At 47.6% G+C, this 13,647-nt stretch overlaps 1 protein-coding gene across 5 annotated transcripts in view; it reads left to right on the forward strand.

Annotated features, from left to right (window-relative positions):
- GSS (glutathione synthetase) overlaps window positions 1-13,647 on the forward strand; it is a 651,892-nt gene that overhangs the window by 56,546 nt on the left and 581,699 nt on the right. For all 5 annotated transcript variants that reach the window (XM_085619008.1, XM_085619005.1, XM_085619007.1 and 2 more), the window contains one exon: window positions 9,395-9,540. In XM_085619008.1, the coding sequence (XP_085475134.1) occupies window positions 9,395-9,540 (146 nt within the window). The remainder of the gene's footprint in view (window positions 1-9,394; window positions 9,541-13,647) is intronic.

Genomic DNA, 13,647 nt, shown 5'->3' on the forward strand with positions numbered 1-13,647 from the left:
AAAATAGAGAGAAGGGTAGTGATTAGAGTCCGGCTGCGCTGCAGCTCCTGTTTCTCTCCTCAGGGAGCTGGGGAAGGAGCGTGCGGAAGGGCAGTGTGGCAGCTTGAGTGCATCTTCCACTGAAGGGACAGTGTCCCGGGGGTTCAGCACCTAGGAGGGAGTCTTCTTCTCCAGCTGTGGGCTTAAGTCAGACATTGTGTGTTTGATCCTTCCATGACATTGTGACTCTGAGAAAACTCGGTGAGAATCTGTGTGACTGTTAAAAATGGCGAGCATTGGATTCTACAGTGGGAGCACATGAGGCACTGCACGGGAAGCAGTAGTTAACTGCGTAACTGTGAGTCCCCAAAAAAAGTTCTGGGGAGAACCTGTGGGGGGGAGGCGGCAGTGCAGGCTAGTAACCCCAAAGGGACGTGAGTACCATGGTATTTTAGTCGTCATTTTATTCACCATCCGTTCTCCTGCTGTGGCGCTTGATCTTCTTTGTGTTTATTCTACCTGAAACCCTGCAGTGCGGATGCTTTGACGTATTGTGTTTTTTTTTGCTACACATTTGTATTAGTTTCAATCACAGAAGACAAGTTCAGGCATATCAGTAATTTAGGTCTCTAACACAGGCTGGGGTATAAGCAATTGGTCAATCATGTGAAGGTCAAGCTACAACTGGACCCTTTACACAGAGTCTATCACATCATCTCCTCCCCACACAAGTCAACAGTCAAAACCCTCCACCCCCACAAAACAATGCTGTGTCGCTCAACTATAGTTGTACATTCCAGCCATGCAGTCTCAGCTTGTAGCCTGTCAAGTAATCGCACTCCTAGCTATTGCGTGCCTGGGCCAGGCAGGGCTCCCTCCAATTCCAGGACCCTCCATCCCATCAGCACCTCAATCATTGCCGATGTCTGGTTTGAGCACTTTCAGCAGGGAGCCCTTCCGCAAGGCTGGGTCTGGCTCCTTCATGCAGTCAACCCGTTTCCCCACACACATTAATTAAATGGAGCCGCACCCTCTCTTCGCCTCTCTGAGTAGAACCCTACTTTAATGATCTGCCCATTTAATAATCTCACCATGCCATTTAGCCACTCTTGGACCTTAGCTGACTTTCCAATGCATCGTGATTTCCTGTTTAAGAAGAATCATAGCCACATTAAAGACTCTTTTGGTGGCCCTACATTTGGCTGGGTGCAGGAACAACCCCAGAAAACATGAACTGGGAGCAAGGACTGGAGTAATGAGTAATGTAATTTACACAATCTGTCACCTCCTCCCAAAAGAGGAGGACAGGCTAATACCATATGATACATTTTCACACTCAGTTTGCTGCATCGTGGGCGTGTCTCCCTGGCAGTCCGGCAGTATCGGTTTATTGTGCCGGGCGTAAGGTAAGGCCATGGAGGAAATAAAAGTAAATTAGCTTGAACCTGGCATTTCTATACACTTTTGGAACGTGTTCTAGAATTTTCGACCAGTTTGCCTCAGGAATTGGAGCTCCCAAATCCTCCTCCCACGTCTCTCTGAGTTCTGTCAGGGAGCGAAAATATCTGCTCTAAGAGCCCGATAGAAGCATGTAAGCGCCTTGTGACGCCCAGTGGAGGTGCACATAGGCTGACAGTTTTTTGTGTAGGGAGCTCCGTCGTACCACACCCCCAATGTCTCATAATCGTCGCAACTCCAGGTTCAGGTCCTCAAACCGGAGTAGCTCCCCAGCTCCAAAAAGAGCTCAGCAGCCGCCCCACTCAGAGCCCCCACCATTCGCCGCCCGGTGCCACCAGCCCCAGCCTTTGGAACAGTAAGTTAGGAGAGTACGGGCATTGTGTACGAGTTTCTTGTAAGCATTGCAGCCAACTTCGTCGCATGACCAATAGCTCTCTAGAGCCCTCCTGGAGAAGCGGCAGGGGTTCAAAAGTATTTTAAACAATTTTCAAGCCTCAGGAACCAGGCGTTAACCTTCTCCCACAGGATTCCGTCATTGATATATCCACTGGGTGAACCATTTCAGATGCGCTGCCAGGTAATAAGATTCAAGATCTAGTTCCACCAGACCTCCCTCCACCTCCAGGTGCTGCGACTTAGTCATTGCTACCTGCCGCCTGCCAGACCCCAAACCAACTCAATCAACAGCGAGTCAAGGTCTTAGAACATACTGCAAGGGCAAGTAGTGGCAAAGTTGAAAAAAAGTAATGTAGCCGGGGAAGAGTGCTTATCCTATCTAGCCCGTCCGGCTATGGACAGCGGTAACGATTTCCAAAAGTCCATGGTTGATCGCGTAGCCCAGAAAGCAGCTTCCACATTACCCTCCAAGAGATCCCACAGGTTATGGTAGATCCTGACCCCCAGATAATAATCTCCCCTCCGCCCACTCAGCCCCCCTCCCCCTCCTCAGCTCTTCAGCTTCCTCCCGGGTAATCGTCTGGATGGCCACTGGGTCCAGAAAAGCATCCACTTCCTGAGGTCTCTGAGCAGGATCATAGGGTCAGCCATAGGTAGCCGGCCATCAGCCAAATCGGGAACTACGCACTATCCCAGGTCTCATAAACCTAGGACCATGGCATCTTGAGAACATAGCAGCAGGCACAGCCACCCCAACCAAAACAATGACATACCCAACTTCCCAACCCCAGGACATGAAGGAAACATCCCCCCTTCAAACCAGTAATGTGACAATCACCACATGTACAGATAATACACACGTAACAGCAATGGGGGTACGCCAACCGGGGTGCCTCCCAGAGTCACAATACACCATCCTGAGGAAACAAGTAAGTCAGTCATATACCAGCCCAGCCCATTTCAAGTGCAAAGTTAAAGTATGTGTCATCAATTTCACAGCTTCCCACCCCCATACATTACAGTAGAAACCAGTCTCCTTTTAGAGTAGATCTTCAGCAGTTCGGGGCAAAACCTGGGGTAAGGATTCATCCATCCGATCCTGTGTAGTGACCGAGGCCTGTCCAAATTCATGTCCTTTGTTCCTTCATCTCCTGCTGTGGTTGAAGGACTCGCCTCGGTCACCCTCATGGTCGCTACCACCCTTACTGATTTCAGTTGTTGATGGTTAGCCTGGGTTTTGGAAGTAATTGTCCTGCTGCTATACTGCCACCTCCTTCTGGGCAGCCTCCGGAAGGACCTCCTACCAGTAGCACCAGGGATATTGGTGCCTGTGGATGCTGGTCAATCCAGTTCTACTTTTCTTGTGGTAACATAAAGAACTGTACCCTCCTCCCCTAGTGATGACTCAGTTTTGTTGGGAAAAGCTTTGCATATTGCATTTCCAGCTTTAGAGGCACATCATAGCGTCCGGAAAAGCGCCTACCTGTTTCTTTACATCCCTCGTAAAATCCAGGAATACCATTACTCTGTGGTTGTCCACCATCAAATTTCCCCTAAATCTGGCTTGGCTCAAAATATTATCCTGTTCTTTGTAATGCAGCAGTTTGGCCACCACAGGTCTGGTAGCCGCCCTAGACATTGGAGGCTGTGCTGGGACTCTGTGTGCTTGCTCCAGTGCAAAGAAGGGGGCAAGACCCTCTGGTGTCACCTCAACTTTCAGCCAGGACTCCAAGAAGATAGTCCTATTGGTGCCTGGACTGGCTCTGGCAGGCCTCTATCCCTCATGTTGTTCCTCCGGGCACTGTGTTCCGCATCCTTTGCCCTAAATTCTAGGGTCTTAACTCTCCCCTCCATGTCCACTAGGTGTCCTTGTAATGATTCCACCCCCAGTAACAAGTCTCCCAAGGTACGTTCTGTGATTGCGACTCACTTCGCCAGTCTCCGCTGATCATAGCGCAGAATCCCCAAGCCCGCCACCATGGTATCGATTTTCAGCTCCAGGGCCTCTTGGTCGTCTGGCAGTATTGCATCCAGGGTGCCCCCAGTCGGAGCCGACAAATCAGGGTCACCCTCGCTCACATCACGAGTCACCACTCCAGGGGGGTGGCGAGAATCCTCCCAAATCCTTTTTTTGATTTTTTTGCCCATGGTGGCGATCCGCAGGGGCATCAGCGATCACTCCTTAGCGCTCTCACAGCAGTACCATGTGCCCCCCCTGCTAGGTGGCAGGTCACATAAAACTTCCCCTGGTGTCAGGAATGCAGTGTCTGTCAGCGCTCTCCAGTCTAGGCCGCTTCACATTGGGGTCCAAGCAGCAATGGGGGGGGGGTCTCCTTAGGTAAGTCCCCATGGCTTTCTGCAAAGCTCCTGCCTCCAGGGGCCATAGCACTAGTACTCCTCACTCTACAGCTTAGTTCCGAGAGGACTAAAGCGGGGGTCGGCTACTGATTTTCACCACTCAAGGAGACCCAACTTTGTCAAGCGACCCACCGTCACTGGGTGCTTGTCATTTCGCTAACCCCGGAGTCTCTACTGATGGGGCCTGCCTCTCTCGGGGATCAGCACTTACCTCGTTGCCAGCAATCCAGTGCTGCAATTGCTAGAGCCACCTGCCCTCTCTCCCTAGACAGCTGCCGCAGTCCGCAGCAGCCCTGTCACTCCATATCCACGCTCCCGGTGCTTCAGGGCTGCCAATGGAGCGTTCCACACCCCACCAGAGTCTAGGTCAGGTGCAAGGACGCAGGTGCACACAATTTTGTGGCCTACGTAGCTCTGTGCAGGTCCTCCCACGCCGCCAAGTACTCCCGTCAAGCCCGCACCACCAGCTCCAGAGTTGTATTGGGATTACAAATTGGCCCGGGCACGCTTAAAAAAAGTGGCCCACATTTACATATTGCCTTTCCTCAAAACACTGCTTCGACGAAATTTGATTTAAAAAAAAAGGGGGGGGGGGGGGGGGTAATAAAAAATGCATGGATTAGTTTACACTGGTGAAACACACCTGAAAACAAGGACTCAGGCCCCCTGCCCCTGGTCAAGATGCATACATTAATGGGCCGGCCCAGCGAGAGAAAGGGAGTGACACCTTTGCCCGTTCCTAAATGGGAGGTAATGGACGCCCCCCTGCCTCCAGAAAGGCCACTCAGTCACCCACTGGGCCGCTGGCAGCATCCGAACAATGCAAAAAACATCCAAATCGGCCCCTAGATTGCTCAAAAAAGCAGCCCACAGCTGGAACTAGGACACTGGCCTCTTGGGCATTGCCCGAGTGCCTGCGTTACCAATCCAACGCTGGCCGGCTCCATCTCGCTAGGCAAACGTGTGGCCCCTCAAGTCAGTTCTCTGGGCTCGACTCTCTGCCAGAGGGAGCTTACAAAGCAATAGTTCTGGGCAGTAAATGCGCGGGGGTAGAACTCCAGTGTGTGCCTCAGCCACCGAAGTCCAGGTTAAGCGCAGGGACGCTTCAGCATTTTTCCCTCTTCGGTTCTGCGCTACCATCTTGTGAGGTGAACGCCCACTATCAGTCCCAGATCTCAGGGCCCTTCGCACTACCTGGGGGACATGTAGTAGGGCACCAGAGCTAGTCAGTGGGTGCGGGGAAGGACAGTAGTTAAGAGAGCATGCTTTTGACTTTGTTCAGTACCTGTATATAAGAGATATGCATGCACTGTAATAATGTCAGATGTGTTGGTCTGTTCCAGTATTTACACAAATAACAATTTAAATATCACTATGTTGTCTTATTTCCTTTATAGCACTTTAGAGCTACTCATCCCCAGTGCAGAGTGCCTTACATCACACCTACACATTATACATTGATAATAAATCATATGTGTATAAAGGAATGTACACGTCTCCCACCCACTCCGCCGGACACACGCTCTACCCCATCTTCTCCACCAGCAACCACGTCACCTTTAGCCACACCACCGAACTCCACTGGACCGACCACCTTCGTGAAGCTCACCGCACAGCACCACGCACAACGGCCCCCCCGCCGCATCTGGAGCAAAGTCACCGAAGACCAGCTAATCACCACCCTCGCCCGAAACCCACCAACTGACACCACCGACACTGACACCGCCGCCCGCATCCTCAGGCAATGGATCGACGACTCCGCCAACACTCTCGCCCCGATCAAGAAACCCTCTAACAGACGCACCGACAGAAAAGCCACCTGGTTCACCACCGACCTCCAGGAATCCAAGCAGGCCTGCCGTAGGCTCGAGAAGAAGTGGCACCACGAACAGACACCGGACAGCAATGCAGCCTACAAGAGCGCCATGCGCAGACACAGCCAACTCATCCGTACCGCCAAAAGGATCTCCTTCAAAGAACGCATCGACAACAACGCACACAACAGCAAAGAGTTCTTCTACATCGTGAAGGAACTATCCAACCCCAACTTCAACGACATCCTGTCATCGCAAGACCTTTGTGACTCCCTAGCCACCTTCTTCCACCGCAAGATCGCAGACATCCATGACAGCTTCAACAACCAGGCCCCCTCGACAGCCACCGGCACCTCAGACTCACCGCCCCCCAGCCACACCGACCCCCTGCTCTCCTGGACCCACATCAACGGCGACGACGCCATCAAAATCATGAACACCATCCACTCCGGCTCACCATCAGACCCCTGCCTGCACCACATCTTCAACATAGCCAGCTCCACCATCGCACCCCATCTCCGCAAGATCATCAACAACTCCTTTGAAACCGCCACCTTCCCGGAAAGCTGGAAGCACGCCGAGATCAACGCCTTACTCAAGAAACCCAAGGCGGACCCCAAGGACCTCAAGAACTTCCGGCCCATCTCCCGTTCCCGGCGATAGTCATCGAGAAGATTGTCAACTGGCAACTGACCTCCTTCATCGAAGAGAAAAACATCCTGGACCCGTCCCAGTCCGGATTCTGCAGCAACCACAGCACCGAAACAGCCCTCATCGGCGCACCCGACGACATCAGTGCCCTGCTGGACAACGGAGAAACCGCGGCCCTCATCCTCCTGGACCTTTCGGTTGCCTTCGACACCGTCTGCCACCACACCCTACGCACACACCTCCACAACGCAGGGATCCACGACAATGCCCTGGACTGGACCACCTCCTTCCTCACCGGCACAACCCAGATAGTCCGCCTCCCTCCATTCTGATCTAAAGACACCAAGATCATCTGCGGTGTACCCAAGGATTGTCCCTCAGTCCGACACTCTTCATATGGCACCGCTCGCCAACATCGTCCGATCGCACGACCTCAACATCATCTCTTACGTCCACGACACCCAGCTGATCCTCTCCCTCACCAAGCCCCCCACCACCGCCAAAATGAAGCTCCAGGAAGGAATGAAGGCCATCGCCGAATGGATGAAGAGCAGCCGCCTGAACTCGGACAAGATGAAGGTCCTCATCATCGGATCCACCCCCTCCGCCTGGGACGACTCATGGTGGCCGGCCACGCTGGGAGCTGCACCGACACCCACTGACCACGCAACCTGGGGGTCATCCTTGACTCATCACTGTCTATGACCCAGCAAGTTAACGCCGTCTCCTCCTCCTGCTTCAACACCCTCCTCATGCTCCGCAAGAGCTACAGATGGATCCCCACCGGAACCAAAAGGACGGTCACCCAGGCCCTCGTCAGCAGCAGGCTGAACTACGGCAACACCCTCTACGCGGGAACCGCAGCCAAACTCCAGAAACGACTACAATGCATACATAACGCCCCTGCACGCCTCATCCTCGACATCCCCCACCACAGCCACATCACAGCCCACCTGAAAGACCTGCACTGGCTCCCCTTCAACAAGAGGATCACCTTCAAGCTCCTCACCCACGCTCACAAAGCACTCCACAACTCCGGACCAGCGTACCGCAACAAACAACTCACCTTCTACATCCCGAACTGCCAGTTTCGCTCCGCTGACCTCGCCACCCTCCCCCACATCCGACGAGCGACAGCTGGCGGCAGATCATTCTCCCACCTCGCCGCCAAGACTTGGAACACCCTCCCCATCCGCCTGCGACAGACCCAGGACCTGCTGACCTTCAGAAGACTTCTCAAGACCTGGTTGTTCGAGCAGTAGCAGCCCCCCCTCACCCCCCCACCCCCAGCACCTTGAGACCCTCACAGGTGTGTAGTGCGCTCTACAAATGGATTGATTGATTGATTGATGTGTTACATAAGACACTGAGGGTTACAAGGTGTAGGAGTCACATGTCCCTCATAGCTCACTGTGGTATAGTAGAAGGATTACAATTTATGAACTGCAAGTAACAGAAGGATCTCTGTGTTAAAAGCAGTAACCCACTTACCGATTTACATAAAATAAAAATCTTGTCATCTTTGTGTTACATAATATGCTTGCAGGAGACATATTAACCCTCTGTTGCTTTCACTCAAAAATGGGACTAGACAAAACCTAGATAACTCCAGCCAATACGTTATCCTCCTGAGTTATCTTACTAATATTATTCCCTGATATTTAGCTGGCACACAAAGATCTCTGCAGCAGGTGCCCTAACCCCATACAATATTTTTAAAATACAGACTTTGCAGCCAATTAAGCATAACAGATTTATAGTCACATTTTTTTGCCAATGTCTTTGTGGTAGGGTTTTAAAAAATACATCTATGAGCTATGGTCCCAATTTTGCGTTTTGATGGCGTACATTTTTGGGCACAACCTCAACGCAAAATCTCATTTGTTAAATATTGTAATGCACTCGGATGTACTCAAGATAGACCTGCTAAACATATGTGAAGTCTTAAGATCTAATGTCACTTCCTGGGAGGTCATGGGTAGTGATGCCACTTCCTGTGATGCCACTTGCCTTGACGTCACTTGCATACTGCCTAACTTGGTTAGTCCTCCCACTTCTTTTTGTAGGATTTGTGCCCTGGCTGGAATGTACTGGACAAAGTTTAAAATCTATGTTTTTGGTGAAAAAAGGATGCCCCTCTGCACCAGAACCACTGCAAGGGTCGTTATTTCCCAAAACCCAGAACCAACCCACCACTCCAGGGGCTCTAAAAAGCTGTAATTATTGTATGAGTGGGGTTGGTGGTGGCTATAGCCCAGCAGAGTATGTCTAGCTCCATTGGCTGCCGCTCATTAGCTCTACCTTCGGTTCCAATGAGGTGATGTATTAACATTTAAATGTATCTGCATGAACAGTGTGCACCTTCAGAAATGCATTGTACATGCCAGCATCTGACATTTATCTGTTTTTGGAGAGGAGCCGACAGTCTTGAGGAAAGATAGTGTTCATCTTATCTCTTCCATACCTCTTGATGCACTGAAACAGCATAGGTATAGCTTCCTTGTTGTCTTGTTTTGTGTTTCTAACTCTACTCTTAGTTCTTTGATACACCATTACCATGTGTTTACGAAAGTTATTCTATTTTTTTAAATGTATTTGCATCATGCTATAATGAGGTTAGACTAGAGTAAATTGAATTTACTACTTGATAGTTTGATTATTGTAGCAACGTGTTTGTCAATACTCCAGATTATCCCTTGCAAAAGCTATCTGGTTTAAATGTGGATGTCTCCTTGCAGGTGGTGAGCTTTGCTCCGTTTTCATTGCTACCCTCTCCTGTGCCGAAACCTCTTTTTGATCAAGCCAAAGCTGTTCAGCAAGATTTTAACCTTCTTCTCGATCTTATTAGCCAGGACAGTGGTTTCCTCGAAGAAGTTCTTGCAAGGTAAGCCCGTCGATATACTGTTACATTTAGGTTTCATCGCTCAGAAGTTAACTACTACACCCTGGTTTATTTTCAGTGTGTGGGAAACTTAGCCCCAAGCTGCATTTTCCATGTTTCTATACTGTGTATACTATTTTATAATTCACATAAAACTGTGCACCTGAATCTTTAGCTTCTAAAAGCAGATTGTTTATTGTTCGTGTCATAGAGACTATGCATTTTCCAAAAATTAGATTTACTCTGAGCTGATCTACCAAGTATTGTATTTTTATGGCAACAGTGTTTTCCATTAGAATTTCTTAAGCCTTGGACAAGAAGTCCTGTGTTACCTTAGAGCGCACCCCGTGTTATGGCATCAGCGCTTACACTTCTCCAAGCTAATCAAGATTCTTGCAACTCATTGATGGAATTTCAAATGAATGGAAATGAATGTTAAAGAGTGATCGGTGAACCCATTTTGCCTGAACGGGTTGCTTTTTACTCTGACAAACTCCCAGTGCCTCGTGGACTCAGTTTACCCTTCATTTGCCACGGCTACTTGCTTCCTATCCTATTTGTGATACATCTTTATGAATTAAGTTAAATATTGTTGCTTTTCCATCGGCCTGCATTATTACAGACTAAGAAATATACTAAATCTATATCGCACCTTACTGCAGTTCAGCATATAAGGAATAATTAGAACACCGATCATAAATGTACATTTTGTTGTTAAACCTGCTGTTTTTAATGGTGTGACAAACACATCTTTAAGGCAACTAGGAGACCCTGGGCTGTCCCACCACGGGGCTAATCTTGAATAATACTCCAGTCCAATTAATGCTTTTATTCTGGCCCACATTTGGGCCGCTCCACATAAAACTTTCAGCCTGACTTTTTTGAATTTTATTTTATCTCCATATTTAAAGAGGAAGCCTTCTTGGGGAAGCTCCGATTGGTCGAGCATCGCTTTAAACAATTTCCCCCTATCCGAATCATCTGGATGTTTTAACAGCATTCTTGAATAGGTTAATTGAAATGCCCACGCATAATACTGGACGTCCGGGAGTGTAAGACCACCCTTTTGTCTTCTCCGTCTGAGTTTTTTCCAGGAGATCCTGGTTGCCTTGTAGGTCCATACGAATTAGTTTATTGCCTGCTGAAATCTATCAATAAGTTGTTTGTCAAAATGTAAAGGGATAGTATTGAAGAGAAAGGTTACTCTTGGTAAAATAACCATTTTTATCAAGTTTACTCTAAACCAGGATGGTCAAGGGGAGATGTCATAATTTCCGTTTTTCCAGCATTGACTTCGTAGCCAGACACTCTGCCAAAATCTTCTGCCAGCCTAATGACTTGAGGAAATGATGTATCCAAGTCTGATGACAAGATTAAAATGTCGTCTGCATACAGGGCTACCTTTCTCTTCCATGAGCCGCTCTTGAATGGTACTATGGCTTGCTCCTCCCTAATACTCTGAGCAAATGGCTCTATGTACAGATCGAAGAGAAGGGGAGAGAGAGGGCAGCCCTGTTGTGTTCCTCTCTTAATACTAAAAGGCTTTGTCAGATTGTCATTAGCTACCAACCTTGCAGACGGGTCACTATATAGAAGTTTTATAGTTCAACAAAACTTTGGGCCAAAATTCAGTTTCTCCAAAACTACGGCGAGATAATTCCAATTTACCCTATCAAATGCTTTTGTTGCGTCAAGGGTCATGGCCGCCAATGGAAGAGCAAAACTAGAAGAGAAATCAATTGCTCCTATCAGATCGGGGGTGAGATCAAAAAGGTTTCTCCCCTTTAAGAACCCCTTCTGATCTGTATTAAGCAGATCTCCTGCAACTGCTCCTAGTCTATCAGCCAGGATTCTAGTAAAGACCTTATAGTCGGAATTAAGGAGCGAAATGGGTCTATACGACCCGCAATCTGTAGGGGATTTACCCGGTTTCAAGATCAAAGTGATGTTTACTTCTCCCCACGAAGAAGGTGGTTTAACCCCTTCTATTAAGACTTTATTAAAGAGTATAGTCATATATGGAATTATAGCTTCTCCCACCGATTTATAGACTTCCACTGGAAGACCATCCAGCCCTGCTGCTTTACCAGTTTTACAAACTGAGAGAGCCTTCCTAACTTCCTGCTGCGAGATTTCTGCCTCTAGATTTTGCCTCTTGATAGATTCCAGAACTGGAAGATGAATTGAATTTAACCAGTCTCTACAGCAGTTTTGTCCATGTAGTTGTCTTTATCATATAATTCCTTAAAGTACGTGTGAAAAGCATCTCCTATTTTATCCTCATTAGTTGTTATTGTATTAGAATCTACATCCTGTATCTCCTTAATCAGATTACACACCCTGTCTGATTTAGCCTTCCAGGCTAGTAATCTACCAGCCCCTTCACCATATGCAAAATGAGCTAATTTACTGACCGCCCATCTACTGGAGATTCTAGCCTGAAATATACTTTCCAGAAGCACTTTGAGAGATTCTAGTTTATCAATTAATTTTTTAATTTGCTCCTGATCTGCCTCTTCAATTATGTTTTTTTCAACCTCTTTCATTTGAACCTCTATTTGTGAAATTCCCTCCCTATACTTCCTATTTTTATATGAGGTTCTGTTTGTAGCCAGTCCCCTCAAGAAGGCTTTTAGAGTGTCCCAAACAACCGTGATATCGGCAGAGCCAATGTTAATATCTAACAAAGATTTAATTTCTTGGGATAAAAAAGTGATACCCTCTTTATCTAAAATAATAGTTCGATCAAACGACTAAACTCTTTGTTGGGGTTTCCTTGCTAAATCCCATTCCATCCAAACAGCTGCGTGATCCGAAAGGTGAGGAGTCAGATAGCCTATATCTTTAATATTGCTTCTCAAATCATTACTAATTAAAATATAGTCTATCCTGGATTTGTGTCTGTATTTTTTATTATTAAAAGACACTCCCAATTGGGTACCAGACCTCTCCCTCCAGATATCGATTAGGGCATTTTGCATCATCATAGATTTCAGAAAGGCTCTAAATTTAGACGGGATATTAGCTCTACTATTTGGTGATTAGTCCCATTGAGGATTTAAAACTATTTTAAAATCCCCAGCAAGAATTGTTTTATCAGGAAGCCCTAATAGGTGTAAAAAAATTGTTTTTAAAGTTGAAGGGTCGTCCTGGTTAGGACCGTAATAACCGACTACAGTGATAGGGGTATTGTCTGCTAAGATCCTTGCTATAACCCATCTACCACTAGAGTCTGTCTTCATATCCTGAACAATAACATTGGCTTGCTTTTTAATTAATATAGCAACCCCCCTGACATTGGATGACTGACCGGAACAGAGACAGTGTTCCACCCCCCTAAGCTTGCAGCATATTTCAGTAACTTCCTTTCTAATAAGGTGGGTTTCCTGCAGGATAATTATTTGTGCGGGTCATCCCTCAAATATTGCAGTATTCTTTCTCTCCTACTTCTGACTCTGAGGCCATTTACATTCCATGATAGGCATTGGATCGTTTTCACGGCGAACTAGGGGGACCGCGGTTTAATCCTACCCCATCCTGTACAAAGCATACTCCTGGCCAGCAGCTATGAAAGACTAATAAGAAAGAACCTAATTGAGCTAAAAGACTGATGAGGATTATTTTATTTATTATTTTACCCCTCTACTCCCTCCCCAGTGCTACCTCCACCCCACCCCCCTTAGAGAACCCAACCCCTATTTACCTGGAGACTCCAGGTTCTGCCAGCCGGTAGCTCCTTCGCTGCCCTTTTTTTTCTTTTATTAATTTGTGACAATTAATTTGTGACAGTGCTTGTGTATATATATGTATATTTGTCAAGTATAAGATTTAGTTCATATATATACCTGGTGTATACCAAATATTTCACAAAGTACTTAACCATCAGAGACATCACTTAAATTTTGGCGGGTTGCTACCTACTATGCATAATTTAACATAGTGTGAAGAGGGAATTATTTAAAACTTCCAAGCAGATCATCTGCCTCCTGCACTGTTCGTACATTGTGCATCTTGTTATTCAGCATGATCCTCAATTGGGCCGGAAATTTAAGTTGGACCACTGCCCCCAATTTCCTAAAGTCTTCCATTCTCTTCCCCAACTCCCACTGG

The sequence above is a fragment of the Triturus cristatus genome, chromosome 7 (assembly GCF_964204655.1).
Source record: "Triturus cristatus chromosome 7, aTriCri1.1, whole genome shotgun sequence".
Taxonomy (NCBI): Eukaryota; Metazoa; Chordata; class Amphibia; order Caudata; family Salamandridae; genus Triturus; species Triturus cristatus.